The sequence below is a fragment of the Onychomys torridus genome, chromosome X (genome assembly GCF_903995425.1).
Source record: "Onychomys torridus chromosome X, mOncTor1.1, whole genome shotgun sequence".
In the NCBI taxonomy this organism is placed as follows: domain Eukaryota; kingdom Metazoa; phylum Chordata; class Mammalia; order Rodentia; family Cricetidae; genus Onychomys; species Onychomys torridus.
In genome coordinates this window covers 122,291,845-122,318,777 of record NC_050466.1, presented here as the reverse complement: position 1 = coordinate 122,318,777, position 26,933 = coordinate 122,291,845, and the positions used below count along the sequence as shown (strand labels likewise).

At 36.3% G+C, this 26,933-nt stretch overlaps 1 protein-coding gene across 2 annotated transcripts in view; it reads left to right on the top strand.

The window, feature by feature from the left end:
• Rbm41 (RNA binding motif protein 41) overlaps positions 1-26,933 on the top strand; it is a 55,291-nt gene that overhangs the window by 23,844 nt on the left and 4,514 nt on the right. For both annotated transcript variants that reach the window (XM_036175385.1, XM_036175386.1), the window contains one exon: positions 18,027-18,430. In XM_036175385.1, coding sequence (XP_036031278.1) covers positions 18,027-18,430 — 404 coding nt within the window. The remainder of the gene's footprint in view (positions 1-18,026; positions 18,431-26,933) is intronic.

Below are 26,933 nucleotides of genomic sequence, written 5' to 3'. Positions count from 1 at the left end.
TCCATTTCTCTGTCATTGGGTGATCCTTGGGTCTTTCCTAGGTTCCCGTTTTCTAGGTAGCCTCCCTGGAGTTGTGTAGCAGTCTAGTCATCTTTGTTTTATATCTAGTATCCTCCTATGAGTGAGTACATACCATGTTTGTCCTTCTGAGTCTGGGTTACCTCACTCAGGATGATTTTTTCTAGATCCATCCATTTGCCTGCAAACCTCATGATGTCACTGTTTTTCTCTGCTGAGTAGTACTCCATTGTGTATATGTACCATATTTTCTTTATCCATTCTTCAGTTGAAGGGCATCTAGGTTGTTTACAGGTTCTGGCTATTACAAACAAAGCTGATACGAACATAGCTGAGCAAATGCCCTTGTGATATGATTGAGCATTCCTTGAGTATATGCCCAAGAGTGCTACAGCTGGGTCTTGGGGGGGATGGATTCCCAATTTTCTAAGGAAGCACCATATTGATTTCCAAAAGCTTGCATTCCCACCAGCAGTGGAGGAGAGTTCCCCTTGCTCCACATCCTCTCCAGCATAAGCTGTCTTCTGTGCTTTTGATCTTAGCCATTCTGACACGTGTAAGGTGGTATCTCAGAGTCGTTTTGATTTGCATTTCCCAGATAATTAGGGATGTTGAGCAATTCCTTAAATGTCTTTCAGCCATTTGAACTTCCTCTGTTGAGAATTCTCCGTTTAGTTCTATAGCCCATTTCTTAATTGGACTGTTGGGCATTTTGATGTCTAATTTCTTGAGTTCTTTATATATTCTGGATATCAGCCCTCTGTCAGATGTGGGGTTGGTGAAGACCTTTTCTCATTCTGTAGGCTGTTGCTTTGTCTTGTTGACCATGTCCTTTGCTCTACAAAAGCTTCTCAGTTTCAGCAGGTCCCATTGATTGATTGTTTCTCTCAGTGTCTATGCTACTGGTGTTATATTTAGAAAGTGATCTCTGGTGCCAGTGCATTCAAGAGTACTTCCTACTTTGTCTTCTATCAGGTTCAGAGTAGCTGGATTTATGTTGAGGTCTTTGATCCACTTGGATTTAAGTTTTGTGCATGGTGACAGATATGGATCTATTTGCAGGCTTCTACACATTGACATCCAGTTATGCCAGCACCATTTGTTGAAGATGCTTTCTGTTTTCCATTGTACATTTTTGGCTTCTTTGTCAAAAATTATATGTTCATAGGTGTGCGGGTCAGGGTCTTCAATTCGATTCCATTGGTCCACATGTCGGTTTTTATGCCAGTACCAAGCTGTTTTTATTACAGTAGCTCTATAGAAGAGCTTGAGGTCGGGGATTGTGATACCTCCAGAGGTTGCTTTATTGTACAGGATTCTTTTGGCTATCCTGGGTTTTTTGTTTTTCCATATGAAGTTGACTATTATTCTTTCCAGATCTGTAAAGAATTGTGTTGGTAATTTGATGGGAATTGTGTTGAATCTGTAGATTGCTTTTGGTAAGATGGCCATTTTTACTATGTTAATCCTGCCTATCCATGAGCATGGGAGATCTTTCCATTTTCTGACATCTTCTTCAATTTCCTTTTTCAGGGACTTAAAGTTCTTGTCATATAGGTCCTTCACATGCTTAGTTAGCATAACCCCAAGGTATTTTATATCATTTGTGGCTATTGTAAAGGGTGATATATCTCTGATTTCCTTCTCAGCCTCTTTGTCTACTGTATATAGGAGGGCTACTGATTTTTTTTGAGTTGATCTTGTATCCTGCAATGTTGCTGAAGGTTTTTATAATCTGTATCAGTTCCTTGGTTGAATTTTTGGAGTCACTCATGTATACTAACATGTCATCTGCAAATAGGGAGAGCTTGACTTCTTCCTTTCCAATTTGTATCCCCTTAATCTCTTTATGTTGTCTTATAGCTCTGGCTAGAACTTCAAGTACTATATTAAATAAGTATGGGGAGAGGGGACAGCCTTGCCTTTTTCCTGATTTTAGTGGTATTGCTTTGAGTTTCTCTCCATTTAATTTGATGTTGGCTGTTGGCTTGCTGTAGATTTCCTTTATTATGTTTAGGTATGTTCCCTCTATTCCTGATCGCTCCAAGACCTTTATCATGAAGGGGTGTTGGATTTTGTCAAATGCCTTTTCTGCATCTAGTGAGATGACCATGTGTTTTTTTTCTTTGAGTTTGTTTATATGGTGTATTACATTGACGGACTTTCGTATGTTGAACCATCCTTGCATCCCTGGGATGAAGCCTACTTGATCATGGTGGATAATTGTTTTGATGTGTTCTTGGAGTCTGTTTGCCAGAATTTTATTGAGTATTTTTGCATCAGTGTTCATGAGGGAGATTGGTCTGTAGTTCTCTTTCTTTGTTGCATCTTTGTTTGGTTTAGGAATCAGGGTAATTATAGCCTCATAGAAGGAGTTTGGTAATATGCCTTCTGCTTCTATTGTGTGGAACAATTTAAAGAGTATTGGTATTAAGTCTTCTTTGAAGATCTGGTAGAATTCTGCAGTGAAACCATCAGGTCCAAGGCTTTTTTGGGTTGGGAGACTTTTAATGACTGATTCTATTTCCTTAGGGGTTATTGGACTATTTAAATGGTTTATCTGGTCTTGATTTAACTTAGGAATGTTGTACCTATCCAGACAATTATCCACTTCTTTTATATTTTCCAGTTTTGTGGAGTAGAGGTTTTTGAAATATGACCTGGATGATTCTCTGCAAAGGTATAGCGCAGTCCGACAGTGTTCTCTGGAGAACTCTGCTCGGTCTACCTCCCACGTTCAGGGTCCCAGAACCAAGAGAGAGACCTCCTCTTGATCCTTGGTCTTCTGCTCCCTCCTCCGCCCCGCCTTGTGGGCGTAATCATTACCAAAGCCTCAATGGGGGTTGGAACTTCCAGGCCAATGCTGGGATGGCTATCCACTACATCCCACTATTAATGTGTGGGGTTTTATATGTGATTTAAGCTTTAGTAATGTTTCTTTTACATATGTGGGTGCCCTTGTGTTTGGGGCATAAATGTTCAGAATTGAGACTTCATCTTGGTGGATCTTTCCTGCGATGAGTATGTAATGTCCTTCATCATCTCTTTTGATTGATTTGAGTTTGAAGTCTATTTTGCTGGACATTAGGATGGCTACACCAGCTTGCTTCTTAAGACCATTTGATTGGAAAGTCTTTTCCCAGCCTTTTATTCTTAGGAGGTGTCTGTCTTTGAATTTGAAGTGTGTTTCTTGTATACAGCAGAAAGATGGGTCCTGTTTTTGTATCCATTCTGTTAGTCTGTGTCTTTTTATAGGTGAATTAAGTCCATTGATATTAAGGGATTTTAATGACCAGTGATTGTTTGTTCCTGTTGTTATTTTTACTTTTTGGTGGTAGTGTGTTTGTACTTCTCTTCTTTGGGGTTTACTGCTGTGGTGTTATCTATTGCCTGTGTGTTCATGGGTGTATCTGCCTTCCTTAGGTTGGAATTTTCCTTCTAGTGCTTTCTGTAGGGCTGGGTTTGTGGATAAGTATTGTTACATCTGGTTTTGTCTTGGAAGGTCTTGTTCACTCCATCTATGATGATTGAAAGTTTTGCTGGGTATATTAGTCTAGGCTGGCATCCATGGTCTCTTAGTGTCTGCATTATATCTGTCCAGGTCCTTCTGGCTTTCAAAGTCTCCATGGAGAAATCGGGTGTTATTCTGATGGGTTTGCCTTTATAAGTCACTTGGCCTTTTTCCTTTGCTGCCCTTAATATTCTTTCTTTATTCTGTACTGTTTAGTTGTTTAATTTTTATGTGGCGAGGGGACTTTTGGGGGGGGTCTATTCTATTTGGTGTTCTATAGGCTTCTTGTATCTTCATAGGCATTTCCTTCTTTAAGTTGGGAAAGTTTTCTTCTATGATCTTGTTAAATATATTTTCTGTGCCTTTGAGTTGGTATTCTTCTCCTTCTTCTATCCCTATTATTCGTAAGTTTGGTCTTTTCATGGTGTCCCAAATTTCTTGGACATTTTGGGTCATGACTTTGTTGGTTTTAGTGTTTTCTTTGACTGATGAATCTATTTCTTCTACTGTATCTTCAACACCAGAGATCCTCTCTTCCATCTCTTGCATTCTGTTGGTTATACTTGCCTCTGAAGTTCCTGTTTGTTTACTCAGATTTTTTATTTCCAACATTCCTTCTGCTAGTGTCTTCTTCATTTTTTCTATTTCCCTCTTCAGATCTTGAATTGTCTCCCTTGCTTTTTCATGATATTCATTCAAGGATTTATTGTTTTCTTCTGCTTTAATTATCCTTTCCTCTAGTTTTTTATAGCATTCTTCCCATTTTTTGTTTGTCTGTTCCTCTACTTTATTTTTGAAATCTTCTATATAAGCCTCTAGCCTCTTCATGATGTTACTTATAAGGTTGTTTTCTTCTTCCATTCTGTGATGTTCAGGTCTAGCTGTTGGAGAAGGGCTAGATTCTGGTGATGCTGTATTGCTCTTTATTTTGTTGTATGTACTGTTGCCTTGAAGTCTGCCCATCTCCTCTTGTGTTCGTTCTTGGTCTTATCAGTGTACTTGGTGCAGAGAGAGCTGACAGATTTAGGGAGCCTCTCTCTGGTCCAGATGGAAGCTCTGGGCCAGATGGGAGCGCTGGTCCAGATGAGAGTGCTGGCTGGATAGGAGCTGGGGCCTGGACTCTGAGTCTCGGGAAGTCCCTGGGGTCTCCTTATTTTGTCCAGATGGGAGCTCCTCTTGTCCAGATGGGAGTTCCTCTGGTCTCTGGTCCAGATGGGAGTTCCAGGGCAGGATGGAAGCGTGGGGCTGGGGTCTCTGATTCTCAGGAAGTGGCTGGGGTCTCTGGCAGATGGGTGTGGGGGCAGGTTGTGGAGACTGCAGTGTCTGCCTGCAGTCTTGGAAAAGGGGAGCCTTCCTGCAGGGCCTGCCGATTGGCAGGAAACTGGGGCCAAGTTGGTCAGGGCCTCCCGTGGTGGCCTGTGTCCAGTGGTGGGACCCAGGCACAGTTGCCTCTCTGACTATAACCCAGGCACTCACCTCTGAACTTTTTATAACTAAAACAATACAATAACTATTCTTTGTATAAGACTTAATTCAACATAAAGTTTTTGAGGTACATTCCTATTGTTGTGAATACCAATCCGTTTTTCTCCAACATAATTTGTAGAAGAATTTTCTATAATTGTATTAGATTTCTAAGGCTGCTAATAAACTCACATAAATCTGGTTTTATATAACAAATTGATTTCCTTCACAGTTTTGGAAGCAAATCAAAGTGGCGATGGATCATTCTTTCTGTAAGCTTTAAGAGCATATATGTCCTTACCTTTTCTAGCTTTTGCTACTTGCTGATGCTCCTTGATGTTCTGTGACATCTGTGTGTAATTCCACATTTTTACTTCTCTCATCAAAATGACATTCTCCTTGACTATCTCTATAGCTTTATGTTACCTTTTGAGTTATAGTAGTCATTAGATTTTGAACCTACCCTAACCCAGTATTGGCTTATAATAATTTAATAGCTCGTATAAACATTATCGAATAATACCAGTTTGAGGTTCCAAGTAGAGATAAATTTTAGAGGTGTTCTCTTCAACAGAGTACATTCTGTCCTCTGGCCTCTAAAAACCCAGATTCATCCCAGAACATGCAATATACATATAACCCATCCCAAATTGCATTTAACTCTTAAACTCAAAAACTCTCACATCTCATTACTTAAATCATCTAAATCAGATGTGAATGGGGTTCTTTCCTCCAATCCACAGATTAATATAATTAAAAAAGAAGTCATGCTATTCTAAACATTGTAATGGTAGGGCAGGCATACAATAGAGAGCCGCATCCTGAAAGGGCAAGAAAGAAGGAAGAAAGGGATTATACCAAGCAAGTTAATCACCCAACAAGGCAAGTTTTCTTCCTTAGTCATGTTCTGAGCTCCTTCTCTGGCCTCTGCAATTGGGTCTTTGCTCTTGGAATGACCCTTTCTTCATTTTGTCCCACATCTGTCTCCTACCAGTCTGCCACTGACTCTGCTGGTACGTAATTATCAGAAGCCTTGTCAATCTTGAGGAAGTCAAGAGATTCAAGACTGCAGTTAGACCCAAGGCTCTCTGCAGATCCTTCTTAGATAATCCTGTCTCTGTCCCTGGCTTCTGCTGATTGAATCTATGAGTCATGCTCCTAATATCTTCAGTAAAAGTTTATCTAGCTACAGCCCTGGCTCCTTTTCCAGAGCACGCTGTCTGGATAGGCCAGGATTTTCCAGATCATCAAATGCTGGTTTCTTTCTCCTTAATAGTAACATTTCAATTTACATTTTTTTTTTTTTTTTTTGGTTTTTCGAGACAGAGTTTCTCTGTAGCTTTGGAGCCTGTCCTGGACTAGCTCTGTAGACCAGGCTGGCCTCGAACTCGATCCACCTGCCTCTGCTTCTTGAGTGCTGGGATTACAGGTGTGTGCCACCACCGCACGGCTCAATTTACATCTTTAATGTTATTTTATTTTTATGAACATCAAGAAGAAATGGCCCTTATCTTTCCCACTGTGGAAGTCTCCTCAGCTACATTGTTTTCCCAGTAGCATGAAACCAATTCAGGCAACTTTTTGACACTGCAAAACTGAGAGTACTTTCCTTCCAGTGTCCTCCTAAGGCTTCTCTAAACATTCTGTTACCATTCACAGCTAGAGCTAAATTGTGTTCGTGATGAGTATGTGTGTGTGTGTGTGTGTGTGTGTGTGTGTGTGTGTGTGTGTACATAGTCTCTAGGGTCACATGAGCTTTTTTTTTTTTTTTACTGTTCACTGTTTTCTAAGCCTTTACCAGAACTGCCTTTTTTTTCTATTATATTTGTGTTTTAATTTTACACATCAGCCATGGGTTCCCCTGTCCTTTCCCCTCCCATCCCCTCCCCTACCTTCCCCTCAGCCCCTCCCCTCCATTCCCATCTCCTCCAGGGCCAAGACTCCCCTGGGGATTCAGTTCAACCTGGTAGATTCAGTACAGGCAGGTCCATCCCCCTCCTTCCAGGCTGAGTAAAGTGTCCTTGTGTAAGCCCAAGGTTCCAAACAGCCAGCTCATGCACTAAGGACAGGTCCCAGTCCCACAGCCTGGGTGCCTCCCAAACAGTTCAAGCTGTTCAATTGTCTCACTTATCCAGAGGGCCTGATCCAGCTGGGGGCTCCACAGCCTTTGGTTCATAATTCATGTGTTTCCATTCAGTTGGCTATTTGTCCCTGTGCTTTTTCAATCTTGGTCTCAACAATTCACACTCTTACCATCCCTCCTCTTTCTCGACAATTGGACTCCTGGAGCTCCACCTGGGGCCTGACTGAGGATCTCTGCATCCACTTCTATCAGTTATTGGATGAGAGTTCCAGCACGACTGTTAGGGTGTTTGGCCATCTGATCACCAGACTAGGTCAGATCAGGCTTTCTCTCGACCATTGCCAGCAGTCTACAGAGGATAGATACATCATTGTGGATTTCTGGGGACCTCTCTAGCACTTTGCTTCTTCCTGTTCTCATGTGGTCTTCATTTATCATGGTCTGTTATTCTTTGTTCTCCCTTTCTGTTCTTGATCCAGCTGGGATCTCCTGCTCCCCTAAGCTCTCTTTCCCTCAAACCTTGCCCTTCATTACTCCCACTCAGAACTGCTTTTAAGATCAGTGTTTCTGCCGATGAACTCCTGAAGGAAATTTAGGCTTGTATTATGAAAAATGTCACATTCTTCCAGCCTTTACTCATTACTCAGTCCCAATCCAATTCCTCATTTTTAGGTATTTGTTAAAGCACCATTCCATTTCCCACTCCAAAATATGTATTAACTTCCTAAGGTTACTATAACAAAACAACAGGAATATAGTTTCTAATAGTTAGGGAAGTACAAAAGGAAGGTGTTGGCTAGGTTGCTTCCCTGTTTAGGCTCTGTGGGATACCCAGGGTCTGGTCGGGATCTGGTCAACCAACTATACTGCATGACACACTTCTGCTTCCAGTGCCACTAAGAGGACAAATGAAGCTGGGTGGCAGTAGCACACACCTTTAATCCCAGCACTCAGGAGGCAGAGGCAGGCAGAGCTCTGTGAGTTCGAGGCCAGCCTGGTCTACAGTGTGAGATCCAGGACAGGCACCAAAACTACACAGAGAAACCCTGTCTTGAAAAACAAAAACAAACAAATGAAAAAAAAAAAAAAGTACAGCAGTATTTGGACTTAGGCCTTCCCCTAATCTATTTTGAGTTTATGTAATTGATTAATTGTAGTTAGAGTTTTCCTGCCTGGCCCACAGTCAGGACAAATCTCTCTTACCCGCCAGTCCCACAGTCGCTCAGACCCAACCAAGTAAACACACAGAAACTTATATTGCTTACAAACTGTATGGCCATGGCAGGCTTCTTGTTATCTACTTCTTCTATCTTAAATTAACCCATTTCTATTAGTCTATACTTTGCCACATGGCTTGTGGCTTACAGGTGTCTTTACATGTTGCTTCTCATGGCAGCGGCTGGCAGTGTCTCTCCTCCCCAGCCTTCCCCCTCCCAGAACTCTCTTCTCTCTTGTCCCGCCTATACTTCCTGCCTGGCCACTGGCCAAACAGCATTTTATTTATACAGAGCGATATCCACAGCAATTAATAAAATTTTGATTAATTATATCTGCAAAGACCTCATTCTTAAATGAAGTTAAATTCTGAGCCTTTGGGGTATTCTTAAACCCAGTGTCTTTATTACTGCCTCTTCCTTCCTCATCTCTCATTCATATTTGTATAAACTTTTTTTCTTTTTTTTGGTTTTTCGAGACAGGGTTTCTCTGTTTAGCTTTGTGCCTTTCCTGAAACTCGCTTTTTAGACCAGGCTGACCTTGAACTCACGAGATCCACCTTCCTCTGCCTCCCAAGTGCTGGGATTACAGGTGTGCGCTGCCACCACCACCAGGCTTTACAAACTATTTTTAAGTGATAAGATTGATCATGCTGAAGAGTACTTTATAAACATTTATGTTCAATGAGATCAATAAATAGTGCAGTGAAAAAACTGTATAGGCCCCTGTATGACCTTCACAAAAAAAAAGAAAGAAAGAAAGAAAAAAATTGATGTTTTTTCTGTTCTGCTATAACTGGAAATTTGGGTTCTCGTTTGGATGGAGCATTAGTATCAGTCTTGCTACGTGATGCTTCTTGTACAGGAGTCCTGGGATGTATGGACATGCGGTTCTCGGGGTTTATACCTTGGAATAGAATTGAGAGGTAAAGAGTTCACAAACCTCTACTTTAATAAAGATTAACTACTATCTGAAGGGATTTCCTTCAAGTTAACATCTTAACAATCATGGAAGAGTGTTCAGGTTGCTTTGTGTCCTCATCCACACTGGGTCTTATCAGACTCCAGCCTGATAAATGTTTCCTTGTATTCTTTATTCCCTGTATTAATAATTAATTTTATTAATATTAAACTTTATACTGTGGCCCTTATTCAAATATTATTTTCTTTATTGTTTTGAAATTTTTCCAGTATGGAAAAAAATTAAAAGAATAACTAGCAAACTATTTGAAGTAACCATCAGATGAAATTAGGATTTATTCTTTTAAAGTTTTATGTGTGTGAGTGGTTCACTTGTTTGCATGTACCATGTGCATGGCTAATGCCCATGGAGACCAGAAGGCATCCATTCTCCTAGAACTGTAGTTATGGGCAGTTGTGAGCTGCTATATGCATGCTGGGAAACAAATCTGGGTCTTCTGCAAAAGAAATAAGCACTCCTAACCACTGAACCATCTTTTTAGACTGCAGGGTTTATTCTTAAGTATTTCATTATGTATCTCCTAAAGGCATTTTCCTATACAACCATAATATTATGATCCTCCTTAAAAAAATTGTTACTAGTGAGATTTTATCAAATATATATTTTATAATCAGATTTCTGATTTTATCGAGGATATAATCATGGATCATGCATTGCATTTAATTTGCTTTAGAATAACTCTTGTATGTGTGCATGCATGTTCATGTGTGTGTGCACGCATGTGCACATGTGTATTGCGTTAAATATGATTGTGTTTCCAGATATTTATACTTCTCAGGAGTTCAAGCCTATATTGTTTGCTTCATTGTGGTTTAATTTCATGTTCTAGATAACTAGTGATAAGGGGCACATTCTCACAACTTTATCGACCGTTGAGCAGCCTCCTTTGTGAGTGGGCCTTGAATTATTTGCCTGTTTTACAAATGTTAAGATGCCTTTACTTCTGAATACCCTTCCATCTGTTTGTGTCTGTGTCAGGACTAGCCTTTGTTCAGAAGTCATGTTAAGCCTGTATCAAAACAGTACCTCAAACTCCACAGTTACTTGAATTTGGAAGATCTTAGTGGTCTCCAATGATCTAAGCATCACTACAGAAAGAAGGAAGCTAGGAATGCTTGGGCATTATAGACAAAGGCATATATATGTATATGTTTTAAGGCATTATATGTATTGAATAGTTTATCTCCAACTCTCTAGTCATAGGGTATATTTTCCTGTAAATTTGTATCAAAAAGTGTCTAACCAACACCCGAAGTTTATACATCTCAGTGAACTTCTATACAATAAGAATAGGCATTCTGAAGCTGTTCACATGGATTTTATACTTTCACTATCAAATATATTTTATGCACTTACTCGGCATCAAAAGAAAATTTCTTTAGTGACTGTTTGAGTGTTTTGTCCATTTTTAAATTTGTGGGGTATTGGTATTTTTAGCATTGTATACTGAGATTTCTTTGTGTGTTCTGAAGACAAGTCCTTTATAAGGCATAATGCTTGCTTCTTGTCTGTAGTTTATTTGTTCTGGTATTCTTAATAGTGTCTTGGTTTTATATTAATGAAGTTGAGTTTAGAAATTTATGATGTTATGATTTAAGCTTTTGGTATCTTAACTAAGAAATCTTTCTTGGATTCAAAGTGGGAAAAAAATACAGCCTTATGTCTTCTTCTAGAATACCTGCTGTTTTAGTTCTTATATCATTTTGCATGGTAATTTTTGTAAGGTGTGATCTAAATTCTTAATTTTATAGGAAGATTTCCAATTGATTAACACTGTATCTTGCAAAGATTATTTGTCCCATTGAATTTTCTTGTACAGTTTTGTTCTTTCATCTAGATGTTTGTCTTTATGTTTCAGATCCCTATTGTATGGACCTTTATAGGGAGTTTGTCAGTTGTAGTAACTCATCCAGCGTTAGTTCTTCTGTTCTAGGTCTTTGGTATCCATGCAGATTTTGGCAAAACCCTGTTGATTTTTCTATAAAAATTGCTGGAATTTAAGGGAGATTGGATTGAATCTATCACTTAATTTAGAAAATAATGTCATTTTTTAGTGACAGTTTCTTCTAGTCCATGAACACAGAATGTCTTCCTTTATTCAGATTGTTTACAATTTATATCATCATTATTTTATATTTTATAATGTACTAAACTTATTCTTCTTATAGTAAATTTCTTTCTAAGCATTTTATTCATTTTGACACTGTTGTGAATAGAGTTGTTCTGTTTGGATTTCTGATTCTCCTCTGCAAGTATGTAAAAGAAGTTGGGTTTTGTATTGATTTTATATTAGCCTAACATGATCTAATTAGATGTTTTATTAGTTTTTTATTAGTATAGTGGTTTTATTATGGATAGCTTGCAATTTTCTACATGGGAAAAAAGCTCTGGAAACTTACTGATAATTTACTTGTTTTTGCTTCTTGTATTCTCTAAAACCTTCGGTACACTGTTCAGTGGAAATAGTGTGAGCTAATGTCTTTGTTTTATTCCCAACCTTCTTTTAACATACTATTTTATTAATTCTTTGAGAACTTCATATACCATTAAGCTGTAGTTGATCATGTGCACCCTCTACTTCTCCTCATTGCTACCAGATCCACCCTTTCCACTCTCCCCCTGCCCAATTTCCTACCCTCTCATTAAAAAAAAAATAACCAATGGAGTCAATTTGTGTTTTTAATATCCACATGGGTGGAGAGTCTTTCCTTGGAGCATGGTCAGCTAACCAGAGGCCACACCCTTAAAGAAAACTGACAATCCTTCCCATAGATGCCACCAGCTGTCAATAGCTCCTCAGAGGTGCAGGCTAAGTCCCCTACTCCACTCCGTGCTAGAATGTTGACTGACCTGATCCTGTGCAGGTCTCAATGCTAGCACCACTACTGTGAGTTTGTGAGTGCAGCAGTACTGTCATGTCTACAAGCCAATCTTTTTAATAAAGTATTTATTTGTATTTGTGTGTGTGTGTGTGTGTGTGTGTGTGTGTATGCTCATGTGTGTGATGATGCCTTTAGAAGCCAGAAAAGGGGTCAGATTCCTTTGAGCTAGACTTAGAGGTAGTTTTGAGCTGCCTTGCATAGGTAATAGGAACCAAAGCCAACTTCTCTGGAAGAGTAGTGCTCTTAACTGCTGAACCGTCTCTCCAGCCTCTTTCTTCTCAATCTTTAGGGGGAAACATCTGTTTTTAACCATTAATCTTAGCTCTAGGTTTTCTGTCCATGCTCTGTTGTAATACATTCCTTTCTTACGGTTACTATAATTAATTACCATAAATCTGATGACCTAAAGCAACATAGGTTTCTTGTAGTATAGTTGTAGAGATCAGAAGTCCTAAGATAAAGTTGTTAAAATAGGTCTCAAGGTTAGGTGAGCTTTGTCCAGCTTTTAGAAACCACTAGCATTCTTTAGCTAATGGTACCTTCCTCACCTTATTCCAACCGCCACATATGTGCTCACATTTAATATTTTTACATCTAGGTTCATGAGAAATAGTGGTCTGTGCTTTTATTCTGCTATCCTTGTTTACTTTTGGTGTCTGTGGTATTAATAGAATTAATTGAAAAATATTCCTTCTTCCTCTACTTCCTAAGTTTTTGTGCAAGATCAGTGTTTGGTCTTTAAATGTTTCATATCATTCTCCAATGAATCTGACTGAACCTGGATGTTTCTTTGGGATAGCTGATCACTAATTTAATCTCTTGTGCAAGGTTTAGTAAGTTATTCACTTTCTGGAATCTCATTTGATATTTTTTATGTCTACAAATTTGTCAATTCATGTAAATTTTCTACCTTGTTGACTTAAAGTTCTTCACAATGTTCCTTTATAATCATTCTCATTTTTGTGAGTGGTGATGCTTCCTCTTTAGTCCACAATTTAAATTGTTTTTTTCCTTCTCTCCCATTTTCTTTGGTGTGTTAGAAAGTGGTTTGTCATTTAGTTAAATTTTTCAAAGAAACAGCAGACAGACCTGCAGATGGGGCTGGTAGGATCCACTTCGTGTGGTATTTTATATGCCTGGCACTAAGGAAGCTCCACAGGAAAGTCCTATCTACAAATAATGGGGTCTTGGCACTATCTTCTGCTGCCTGAGGTTGGGATAAAGAAACTAGCTTGGGTACTTCAGGGCCCATGTGTCAATGATACATGACAAAATAACAACTGTGTCACACTAATGTGCATGTACCTAGAAAATTGCAGTGCTCCCATCTGTGAGCACTGGCCTGCTGTTAGCTGTGGTGCCCAAGGTTTGGGTATAGTTAGTAGAGATAGTTCCTTGGCCATTAAAGCTGATTCTAAGGTGAGTCATAGCTGTACCTCAAAGTTGCCAGGACTTGTCCAGTCCAGAAAGTTGAGAGAGAGTACCCCGTTTCTAAACCAATGCTAGAACTGATACAGTGGAAACTTGGGTATCCCTCATAGGTACACAGGTTTACAGCTGGTGTGGGAATGTACCTAAAGGGTATATCTGATCTCAGGACTGTGCTTGGAGCCTTTAGTGCTCCAGCATGCTCCAGTGCTGGCTTTCACCATAGTAGGCACAGAACACTGAGAAAAAGCTCTGTTCAGCTTTCATGTGGGTAAGTAGAGTCCAGCTATTTACTGTGCCTCCTAAGGTTGGAGGCAGGGTTTTTGGAGTAGTCTCTACCTCAGAGCCTAAAGTTCTCACGACTTAGTCCACAGATACTGGCCTAAAGGTAGAAGAAGCCATGCACTAGGTTTCACTGTGGCAGGCCTAGATTTAATTCTTTACCTAGGCTGATCTTCCTGGAGTTGGTGAAGGAGTATCTTTTTCTTTTTTTTCATAGCTATTTATTATGTATTTGTAGGGAAAACTTGCTAAATGTTATCTGCCAACTGCCAACTTTTATTTTTATTTTTTTGAGACAGAGTGTCATTCTGCAGCTTTGGCTAGTCTGAAACTCACTATGGAAATCAGGTTGGCCTCAACCTCATAAAGATCTACCTACATCTCTCTGATTTCTGAGTGCTGGGATTAAAAATTTGTGCCACCCCACCTGGCTCCAAACATTTTTCTTAATAGTTCCTAGGGTCTTTGCTTTTCTCGATCTCTCCTGAGAACCCAGAATGGTGCTTGGCTCATAGTGGTCATTGACTAAACATTTTTGGGTATATACTTTAGAATGCTCTGTAGCCTCCCTGAAGTGGTATTGGCATGACTTTATATATTTTCAAATATCAGGGTTTTTTTCTGTGGATCTCACTCCTCATCTGACTTATATTTTACCAAACTCTATATGACCAAATAGTTTTTATATATTAGCTATTAGCTATGTGTTTATTTTCTTTTATAGAAGATTCATCAATCTTGTGCTCATTTTTCCTCTTGGTTGCCACTCCTGTTTCTTACACATATTTGAAATTTCATACATTTTGCATTCACACTCTCTAATAATTATATGTGTAGTAAGTATCTTATCCAGTAGTTTTTCTGTCTATTTATGACTTTTATTTTTATTGATTGGGTGCCTTGTGTCATGGCATATGTGTAGAAGTCAGAAGACAACTTGTTGGGAATTAGTTCTCTCCTATATGTGAGTCCCAGGGATTGAACCCAGGTCAGCAGGTTTTGTGGCAAGTACCTTTATCCACTGACCCATTTTGTTGTCACTCTTTATGACACTTTCGATGAACAGGATTTTTTTATTTTAATGCAACTGCATTAGACAATCATTTCCTTAATGACTATACCGTTTGTACCCTTTAAAAATATAATATTTTTAGTTTTTGAACTTAAAAATCCAATTATATATTTCCCCCTTCCCTTTCCTCTTTCCTAAGTGTTTCTCCTTTGCTCTCTTTCAAATTCATGGCTTCTTTTTCTTGAATCTACCTTTTGTATCTTAAGAGATAAATACTCTTAGGCATTGCTGATAGAAATACAGAAGAGCACAACTCCTACAGGGCGAAATTTCTATGTAAAAATCGCATCAACATTTACCCCTTCTCTTTGTCTCAGCAATTTCACTTCTTAGAATGTATTTGAAACAAATGTTTGAAAATACCAAATTATATACATGCATATATATGTATATGTATATATGTATACATACACGACTAATTTCCAGGGCATAGTTCAAAATAGCATAAGATATTTTGCTGGATATAAGACAAATATTTCAGTGTTTGTTAGTAGGAAAGTATCTGAATAACTATTGTACAGTGAAGTATTATATAAGAAGGCAAAAGAGTAGTTTTTATATTAATATGGAATAATTTATGGGATATATTATTAAATCTAAAAAAGAAAGTTTCAGACCAGTGTTTATATAGGAGAAAGGTATACCTAATGAATTGTATGTATATATGTATATATAGTTTCAAAAAAAAGGAAATACTGGAACTGTAAGTCAAACTTAATAAGAAATAGTATTTATGGGAAGGAAGGAAATGAAATGAAGGGGTCATGGATGGAATGATACTTCTGTAAAGGTGCTGTATAACCCTTTTTACTTTAGAGCTATATACATGTTTTGCATGATTACAAATGTAGTAAAAACTTTAATCAAAAAGGGAGAAGGGCTGGGGGATATACTTCACAGTTGAGTGCTTTTAAGCATGCACTAATCCCTGGATTCAATCCCCAGGATCACATACACACAAAACTCAAGAAAGAAAAATTCCATAAAATTAAAAAACAACCTGAAGCAAATAATAAACATAGTTGATAGCATAACTACACAGAGAAAATAATTACTGTAGTGACTTTAAAGTAATACATATCTATTACTAACAATATGTATGCTAAGGACTGCAAAAATATAAAAGTATATTCAATCATTTTATTGTTGTTAGCCATATTAGTATTGCTTGTGGAATTTTTCAATTATGTGAATATATTGTTAGAGAAAGTTAATAAACCACCTTGATAATATTTTTGAGATCTGAGGAACTAAAAATAAAGCTCAGTGATAGAGTACTTGCCTAGAAGACAAGCAGCCCTGGGTTTGATCCCCAGGTCTCCCAAAAGCAACCCTCCAAACAAAATAAAATATAAGAAATACAAATCTAAAATCAGAGTTTAAGTATAAACGTTGTCATATTAAATCTAAATTGGAAATGCTCTTATAAATTTAAGATCTATTTTTCTACTCTAAAATACCCCAGCTTTGTCTAATGTAAAGGCTGAGAAGTAACAACAATGAACACTCTCAACAACAGTAGTTTCCATGTGCTTTTCATTCAAAGGAACCAGGGATCCTCGTAAAAATAGTCCAGGGTCAAGTTAGAAAATGTGCAAGATAAGCTTGGGATAGCTTGCTGTGCCAGGGAATCAGAAAGCAGTATAGGAGCTGCTTTAAGGATCTTCGTATGGGTTCTCAGTGGGATGGTTTGTCCACTACCAGAAATAATCACTATATTTAATTGAAATACATACATTATATAAAAACACGTGATTTCATAATTGTACTGCAAATAACCACTGGTCACCATTAGGTACTTCTAAAGTAATAGTTCCTTACTGTCATAAATAATGAAGAACATATAGAATCAAGCATTTATCCTGCTTTTCTTATATAAAAACTGTATTCAGCAAAATAAAAAGTTGATGGTTGTAAGAAATAATAGAGTCAAGGAAACCCCATTTTGTAATTCATAGTAAGTTAATAGAGCTAAACAATAATTACCAATGGATATAAAGCCCATTATATACAAGGTGAATGGGAGTACATAATAATTGAGGGATGTGACAAGCACCACTTAAATTCACAGATTAATTTCAGCATCACTAAAAATGTGCCCAGTGAACATTATGTGACTTTGGACATGGTAAAATAGGAAATATACACTTACATGAATTTTTTTGCCTTAAATATTGAACATGAATCTAATTAACTCTTTATAGAAACCATCTTTAATGTAACTTTCTAGAATATTGTAAATGGTCTTTATCTGTTCTGGATAATCTGGTATTTAAGAGCAGATATATATATATATATATATATATATATATATATATATATATATATATATATATATATATATATATGTATATATGTGTGTGTGTGTGTTGGGCATTTGAAATGCACCAAATTTGACCCAAATTGATTAAAAAAAAAGGTATATGCAAGTGACCAATGACAACAGTATTAGACTAGATTTAACTGTCAAGAAATACAAGAAAATTTGAACAAGTTATCATCAGAAAACACTTCATTAAATCAATTTGTTCACAAAACAACTAATGGTTGTATAATACCAATGGGTGGAGGAGAAAAGTTAATAAAGGGATGGGACAGAAAAATTATTTAAAAGTTGTAAGAGCCAAAAACTGATTTAGATCTTAATTAAATAACCAAGTATTTAAAAAGTCACTGAAATAATAAATGTCATTTAAATATAAATTTTGAATTAGGTGATACTTAGGAATTACTAAGTTCATGAATATGAACATGACATCCTGGTTCTATTCTTCAAATGTCCTTGTCATTTAGAGGTATGTATACTTGCAGGAGCTTGAGGTTTCTGGGTGCTTTACTTTGCCATGTATTGGCATTGCTCAAGATGCAGTTTTAAGTTACATGCACACTCACATGTACATGCATGTGCTTGTGTGTGCGTGCAAGCACACACACATACACACACACACATACACATTTGCTACATGTTAGAAAAAACATTTCCTAAAAGAGGTTCTGTATCTGAGATCCAGAATTTAATTTTTATTAATTTTTAAAAGGTTGTACTGGGGAGGCTTTGTAGAACTTCCATATCTCTTTGTCTTGATCCAGATGAACCCCCAAAGAAGAACAAAGGTGATCCCATGAACAACCTGGAAGGTTTTTACCACGAGACTATAATGAAAAAACGTCTTGAAGAGTTCCAACTTATGAGAGGTGAACCCTTTGCTTCCCACTCACTGGTCTCAGCTACATCAGTGGGTGATAGTGGCACAGCTGAGAACCCATCACTACTCCAGGACAAGGGAAAACAGGCAGCACAGGGTAAAGGCCCCAGTCACCATGTTGCAAAAGTTATTGATTTTCCACCTGAGCAGTATTGGACTGGGCGTAAGAAGCTGACGCAACCAATAGAATTTATCCCTGAAGATGAGATCCAAAGAAGCCGTTTGTCAGAGGAGGAGATCCGAAACATCCCTATGTTTTCTTCATATAACCCAGGGGAACCAAACAAGGTATAGGCCAAATCACGAACACAACATGGGTTGTTTTCATTTTATTTACCTCTACCTAATGGAGCATTTTAAAATTACCTTTGATTATGTCAAAGATTATGACATAGGTATTCTGTTTGTCCTTTACGTTAACCATCATTTTCCACATACTATTTAAGTAGCCTATTTCCCACCATGTTATGTGTGCCTTTTTTAGGTTCTAAAGTCCCCTCAGAATTTTTAAATAATGAGATTTAGCGCATACCCACTAGAAGCTCTGAATGATAGGAAAAGTAAACAAAAATTTCCTAGTGATTGACCACTTGGTTGCAGGTACCATTAACAGCACAAATCCTTAAAGCATTAATTTTTGTCTAATGTAAGAAGACAGAATTAAAAATAGTAACATTCCCTGATTTAAAAAAAAATGGATGGAGGGATATTGCAGTACTTTGACTGACTTTGTTATGTTATGTCCAAGAGTAGCTTGATTTTCATTGACTTTTTGTCATGAGCTGTAACTACCATGTCAAAGAATAAATATCCCATGAATAAATTAGGGATATACCTAAAGAATTGCATGTAGTCTTCATCAATCCCATTCTTCCTTTTTTCAGGTTTAACCACTATTTTGAATTTGCTAGTTCTGTTCTCATGGGTAATTTTATGTATTTACTACATAAAACTGTATGCAACTGTCCCTAACTAATGATAGTTAAATTTACTTTCTTTACATAATTGTATGAGAAAAATATGCATTCAGTAGAACCTATACTCTGGATTTTGAATTTTTATTTTTGTCAAGCTAGCAATATGCATTGCGGTGCTATAGTACTTTAGAGATGCTGGGCAGCCACAGTGACGTACAGCTCACAGTCAGCTGTATATGGTGAGGAGAAACCATTGACACTCCAGAGTACTAGGTTCCTAAACTGCAGTGTTCCATAGATTACATATATTAAGTGCATTTCTAACTTAGAATATTTTTAACTTACAAAGGATTTATCAAGTTATGACCCCATCTTAACCCAAGGTACATCTTAGCTATCCATAAATATTCATAGATATTCATAAATACAATTTAATACATTTTAAAATTGTGTAGATGATGTCATAATCTACAAATTTTTCTGTTACTATTTTGATTCAATATACCCAATATTTTAAAGTTATATTTCTAATAATACAAGGAGCTATTTAATATTCCACTATAGGAATATGCTATAACTCATGTGTCCATTTTCTTGATGATTTGTTTCCCCCCTATTATTTTACTACTACAGATAAAGCTGTAACAAACATTGTTATGCATATTGTCTTTTTTTCAGTTGGTTATTTGGGATTTTTTTTTTTTTTTTTGTTTTTGGAGACAGGGTTTCTCTGTGTAGCTTTGGAGCCTGTCCTGGGACTCACTCTGTAGCTCAGGCTGGCCTTGTGAATACTAGGCAAATTCTCAACTGTTGAGCTATATCCATAGACTACTTTTTCACTTATGTTGAAACAGGATTTCACTAATTTCATTGGCTAACCTTGAACTCACTCTGTAGCCCAAGTAATCATGAACTTGTGATTTCCATGCCTTGGCCTCTTAAATCATTGAGATTCTAAGCTTAAAACACCAGGCCTGGCTTGTACACATCTCTTATTACCCATATACAAACATTCTTCCTAGACAATGTTTTTCAAACTTAAGTTACGATTCATAGGTCAGAGCAGCAAGGGTTTATTATTAAGGAAATGACTAGAAGAATAGACTAGAATAACAGATCAAAGTGTATCCCATACAATTAAGTAGGAAGAAGGGTAGTATATGTGGGCTACAGTGTTTAATGCATGTTCTTCCTGTAGATCTCAGGCAAAATATTGAGAAATATATCACTCTTTTGTAATAGTTCTCACATTTTAGTGTACATGAAAAACACCGGAAGAAGTTACTCAAATATAGATTGCTGGCCTTCACCACCAGGTTTGTGACTTAGTGTCTCTGAAAAAGGGTATGAAAATTTGCATTTCCAACATGTTCCCAGGAAATGCTGACACTATTGATCTAAGAGTAGAATTTCAAGAATTACTATTCTAGGTTGCATACCTAGGAATGAAATTACTGAGACAGGATATCTGTATCTTCCACTTCTAACAAGTAGTATTTCAATGATTCCACTCACATCTTTGCCAAGATTTTATATTAGACTTTTAACTTTACTTAATAGTTTGTAAAGATAATTTATTTTTTAAATTTCATATTCCTCATTTTTAATAAATATATACATGTATTTTTACATTTATTAGCCCTTCTATCCTCTGTGAGTTAGCTTTCTATTCCTTTGCCCATAATTTGATAGTTTTGCCTTCTGTGTTTATTTATAGTGATTATTTTTAATTTTTTAAAGATTTATTTTTATTGTGTGTGTGTCACATGTGTGAGAAAAAGAAGAAGAGAATTATTTAGATTATGAATTTCTGAGTATTTCTTGAAATTAATGGCAGACTACTAGCTATGTATCTAGGAATCTCAGAGAACATTATGCAAGATAAATACCAAAACTTACATCTAAACATAACATATTCAAACTATAGAAAGGCAAGGCAAAGAAAAAGGAATACTTTATATAGGATCAAAGAGAATTACATCAGACTTATAAGAAAACACAAGCAAGAAGAGAATGGAATGAAATATTTATGTTTAAAAAAAAAGAAATATTTATGTTTAAAGAGAAAAAATCCCACCCACCCAGAAGTCTATCCAGAAAGCATCCTTTGAATACAGAGGAAACAGAATAACAGTTCTCAGATGAACAAGGATGTAGAGAATTTGTCACAATAAAATTATTCTTCCAAGTCTAAGAAAATTAGATAGCTTAATAATTCAGATCTATGTAAAGGAAGAACATAGAGGAAAGAAAACACAAAGGTAAAATAAAATGATTTTTCTCATTCTGTAAAAAACAAGCAGAGGGAATACATTTTGTGAAATGAGACTTAGCTTATTACAGAAACCAGTTAAAAATATTACAGTAAAAGAAAATTACAACCTCCTGTCTTGTGCATAGAAGCAAAAGTCCTAAATCAATAATTTTGAGTATCATAATGAAATATATTATTACATATAATATATGATAATGAAACAATTAATGTTTTCTTTAAATATTTTTATTTATAACTCAAAATATTAGAAAATGAAATTTATTAATGCGTGAAAATAATTACAAATAATTATCAACAAACATCCAAAGCTGGTTCAACATTTGAAAATCAGTGGAGATTTCATTGATTCCATATCTGTAAACTAAATAAGAAAAATCATGTGCTCATTTCATGTGATGCAGAAAATGCATTTGAAAAAAATGCCCTAATTAAAACTCAGTGAACCAGGAAAAAAGGAGAATATCCTCAAGTTAGTGAAGAATAAGAATATCTCCTTTACCCATTTCTATTGACAGTATACTAGAAGTGTATAAAAAAAGAGAAGGAAATTGGAAGTTCATGGATTAGGAAGAGAAAAAAAAATAATACTGTGCACAGATAATTTTGTCAAAAATCCCAAATAATGTTGGGCGGTGGTGGCGCATGCCTTTAATCCAAGCACTTGGGAGGCAGAGGCAGGCAGATCTCTGTGAGTTCGAGGCCAGCCTGAGCTACAGAGAGAGTTCCAGGACAGGCTCCAAAGCTACACAGAGAAACCCTGTCTCGAAAAAAAAAAAAATCCCAAATAATCAACCAGAAATCAAGCAAACTGCAACTATTAAGTAAGTATAGTTTGGATCATAGAAACCTTATGCATAAAAAGTCAGTTTTCAGCAACTGAGTAATAGTCCATTGTGTAAATGTACCACATTTTCTTAATCCTTTCCTTGGTTGAAGGACATCTAGATTGTTTCCAGGTTCTGGCTATTATTACAAGTAATGCTGCTATGAATATAGTTCAGCAAGTGTCCTTATAGTATGATTGAGCATCCTTTGGGTATATGCCCAAAAATGGTATAGCTGGGTCTTGTGGTAGATTGATTTCCAGTTTTCTGAGAAACCGCCACACTGACATCCAAAGTGGCTGTACAAGTTTGCATTCCCAGCGAGCATTGGAGAAGTGCTCCCCTTGCTCCACATTCTCACCAGCATGAGCTGTCACTTGTGTTTTTAATCTTAGGCATTCTGACTGGTGTAAGATGGAATCTCAGAGTCGTTTTGATTTGCATTTCCCTGATGGCTAAGGATGTTGAACATTTCTTTAAGTGTTTCTTGGCCATTTGAGATTCCTTTGTTGAGAATTCTCTGTTTAGCTCTCTACTCCATTTTTAATTGGATTATTTGGGGTTTTTTATGTCTAGTTTCTTGAGTTCTTTATATATTTTTGAGATCAGCCCTCTGTCAGATGTGAGGTTGGTGAAGAGCTTTTCCCATTCTGTAGGCTGCTGTTTTGTCCCACTCCTCATACTAAGTCACTGTGCCCAGCCTTAATAAATGGGGATTTGGGTAGTCTTAGTGCACCTTGCCATGTCATGTTGTGTTGCTATCCATGGGAGACCTGCTCTCTCCTGAACAGAAACAGAGGAGGAGTGGATTGGGAAGTGGGAGGAGAAAGGACTGGGAAGAGAGGTGGGTGGGGAAGCTGCAGCTGTGCTATGAAATAAATTAATTAATTAAAGAAAAAAGTCAGTTTTCTATCTGTATACAGGAAGTAAGGAGTTCAAAATTTTAGTTTAAAAATGTTTAGTATCACAAAAGAAAGATAAAATATTTAGATATAAATTTAACAAGACATGGTATCTGTGTGCTAGAAATTTGAAAGTCTCTAAAAAAAGGTATGTAAATGCAGAGATAGTTTGCATTTATAGATTGAAAATCTAATATTGTTACAGTGTCATTTTTTTTTCCAAATTGGTCCACACAATACCAACAAAATTCTGGCAAGCTATTTGTGGAGGTTAACAAACTGATTCTAAGTTTATATGGAAAGAGAAAAGGTCTAGAATGTCCAACACAGTATTGAAGAGCAACATTGCAACTGATACAGACTTAACTATAATCTAATGTAATGTGGCATTGTGGAGAAAAAGACAAATGGGTCCATGGAGCAGAATTGAAACCTCAAAATTAGGTCCACACAAATATACTGAATTGAAGTTTGACAAGGATAATAATAATAAGTAATAATCTTTTCTATAAATGGTACTAGAACAACTGGATATCTAAATTTAAAACTAGACACAAATTAATTGAAAATGTGTCATAGACCCATGTAGAAAACAGTACTCAAACATTCAGAAGAAAACGGGGGTAAAATCTAAGTGGCCTTGTCTCTGATACATTTTTCACCAAAAGTTGATAAATTATACTTTGTTCAAATTACAAACTTTTCTGTGAAAGACATGTTTGAAATACACAGAAGACATTGTAAAAATATTTCACAGCATATGCATATCTAACAAAGGACTTATATCTAGAATATACAAAGAATTCCTAAAACTTGAATAAAATGAACAGCTCAATTTAAAAAGTGGTCAAAGGATAAAAAAAGATGATTCATCAAAGATTATAATGTGACAAATAAGGCTATGAATTAAATCTTACTATTTGACATCAAGGAATTGCAAAATGAAATAATGAGATACCATTAGACACCCACTAAAATGACTAAAATCCACAATAAACAGACAATATCAGATACTGTTAAGAATGCAGAGCAACAGGACCACTTAATCATTGCAGGTGGGAGTATAAAATGCTATAACCCCTTTGGAAGTCAGTTTAAAAGTCTCTTAAACAAAGCAAAACATTGTTTTGCCCTGTGATCCAGAAGTTTCACTCTGCTATTTGTTCAACTATTTGAAAAACCTACATGTATATATATATAAATGGATGTGTGAATGTTTGTAATGGCTTTATTCATAATTGCCAAAAATTCAAACCAATCAAAATGTCCTCCAAATAGATGCATTTGGCAGATGGATGCAATGAAATATAATTTATCAACAAAAAGAACTGAGCTATCAAACCGTAAAAGATATATAAAGACAAACGAGATGCATATTAATAAACAAAAGATGCTACTATGAAAATAAAGCATTTTATTATTTTATTCTGAAATACTGACCTCTTCCAGTATAGTTTTCTTCCCAATAACTCATCACTCCAGTCTAGCATTAAGAGAAACAACAGAAAAAAATCTAGTAATGGGCTATCCTATAAAAAACAAATCTGACCAGTATTCCTACAATTTCCATGATCATGAAAAATGAGGAAAATCTGAAAAATTGCCAAGAGGAGCTTAAAGATATGTGACAACTAAAAGAAATACAGTAACCTAGATGAAGTCTTAAACAGAAAAATAACATTAGGTAGAAACTAAGGAAATGTAAATAAAGAATGGGCTTATTAAAAATAATGTAACAACACTAGTTTATTAATTATAATGAATGTAACATACTAATGTAAGATATTAAGTCAGAAACTGGATATGGAGTATAAGGACATTCTACTTAATCTCCATTTTTCTGTAAATCTAAGATTTTCTGAAAAATAAAGTCAAATTTACAAGGCTTTTTACAAGTTACAAATGAATGCAGAGAGTATAAAATATAGAAGGTTCAAAATGTACAATCAAAACTTCATATTACACAGTGATAGCAGGAGATTTTGTTTTTCTGTTTCATAAGCATGCTTATCTTATTTTAGAGGCTCCCAATATTTATATGTCTCTCTATGTATGTGGTATAAATACATGTGTATGTTGTAGATACACATATATATGCATATATGTATATACATATATCTCTACATATAGGTATGTGTATATTTTTGCAGCAGAGAACATAGAACCAAGAAAGAACTAAGTCATCTTCTTGACCAGAAGTCCTTTTTATTTTTAAAAACTATTTTTAGCATGGAGCTGGGAAGATGGCTCAGCAGTTTAGAATGCTGGTTATTCTTTTAGAGGACCCAGATTTGATTCCCATAAAATAATAATATTTACACAAAAATATTTTTTAAATACTGAAAAATAAAAATATGTTTATCAGAAGGAACAGTCAGTATGGCTCTTTCCTAATTGCTGAAAAACCTGGGACCTGTTCTCACACATTCCCTTCCCCCTTTTAAAAACCTGTTAAATTTATTTTTATTGAAAATAATCTTTTTCATATTAATATATTTTGATCACAGTTTCCCCTCTTTCATCTCTCAGATCCTCCCCACCTATCCAACTCCACGCTTCTTTCTCTCTCTAGGAAACAAAGAGGCAAATAAAGAAACCAGAAGAAAAGAAAGGCACAAGAAACATACACACACAAAAACAAAACCCATAAAAACACAAAATCAGAAACCCTAATATGTAAGCAAAAGACCAGCAAGCATGTTTAAAAATGCCCAAACAAAGCAATATGGAGCAAAAAGTTTACAAAAGTACCATTGTGTTTGTTTTGTGTTGGCCATTTCCTGCTGTTTATTGGGCTAATCTTAAGTCTCATGCTGCTTTCTAAGGTTAAGTGTTAGAGCTAAAGATTCTACTGCTTAGTAACTTTAATAATGTTTAATGTATTTCTTCACATATTTCAGTGACTAGATCATTCATTTCCTGGCTGTCGTATTTTCTGTTCTAATGTGAATTCCTTCCTAATTTTTAAAGTGAAAACTATGTGAAATAACTTTTCCCTCTTCCTTCCTTTTTGTATTATGTTTAAAGAATACATTGGATCTACCTTCCTAGGAAAAATGTAAGGATCCAAAGCAGTATCATTGGCTTCAGCATGGTGTTGTATAGCAAGTGACTGAAGCAACTCGCCCATTTTCCCCGTCAGTAACTTACTACTGTTAACTCTTAGCTTCAATGAGTTGGACAACTTTAAATGCTTTGTCCTAGTAAAATAATATATTTGTCCTCCTGTCACTTAGCATATACTCCTAAAGTTTATCTGTGTCATAGCATATGATAGTGTTAATGGAAAAAAAAAAAACACAAGTTTTTCCTCAGTGACTATGACCTGGTAATACAAATTCAGGTTGCCCCACAATCCATGCTGCAAGATGGTAACAGTTTTGTGACTTTTTATAGTAACAAAAGAACAAAGAGAATCATAAATCAAGGTATTTTCACGTACATTGGTTGAAACATCAGGTAGGTGGGTTACAGCAAATTGGAGAAATCTCTGCTATGGACCTCATGCTTTCTGATGACATTCTCAGCGTTTTGGTGAGTGAAAGGCAGCTAGTGATCTGTGAATACATTTCAGAAGATTTCACTTGTTAATCACAAGCATGGTGGGTCAGACACAGAGATGGGCAAGGAATGGATAGTAAGGGTGGCCTAAGATAGCTCAAGGTAATAAACGTTAATTAGGTTCTGGGCCTGCATCATCCCAACCTCTCCACAGTCATTGAAGTTCTAATTAGTTTTCAGCCTCTTACAGGGTTCAGCATACGGTATGGTTTCTTTCCAGAAAAATCTCATTCACAATAGGATTTTCCAATTTTAAAGATTAAATAATATTCCAGTCTGTGTATATGCTGCCCTCTCTTTATCCATTTGTCA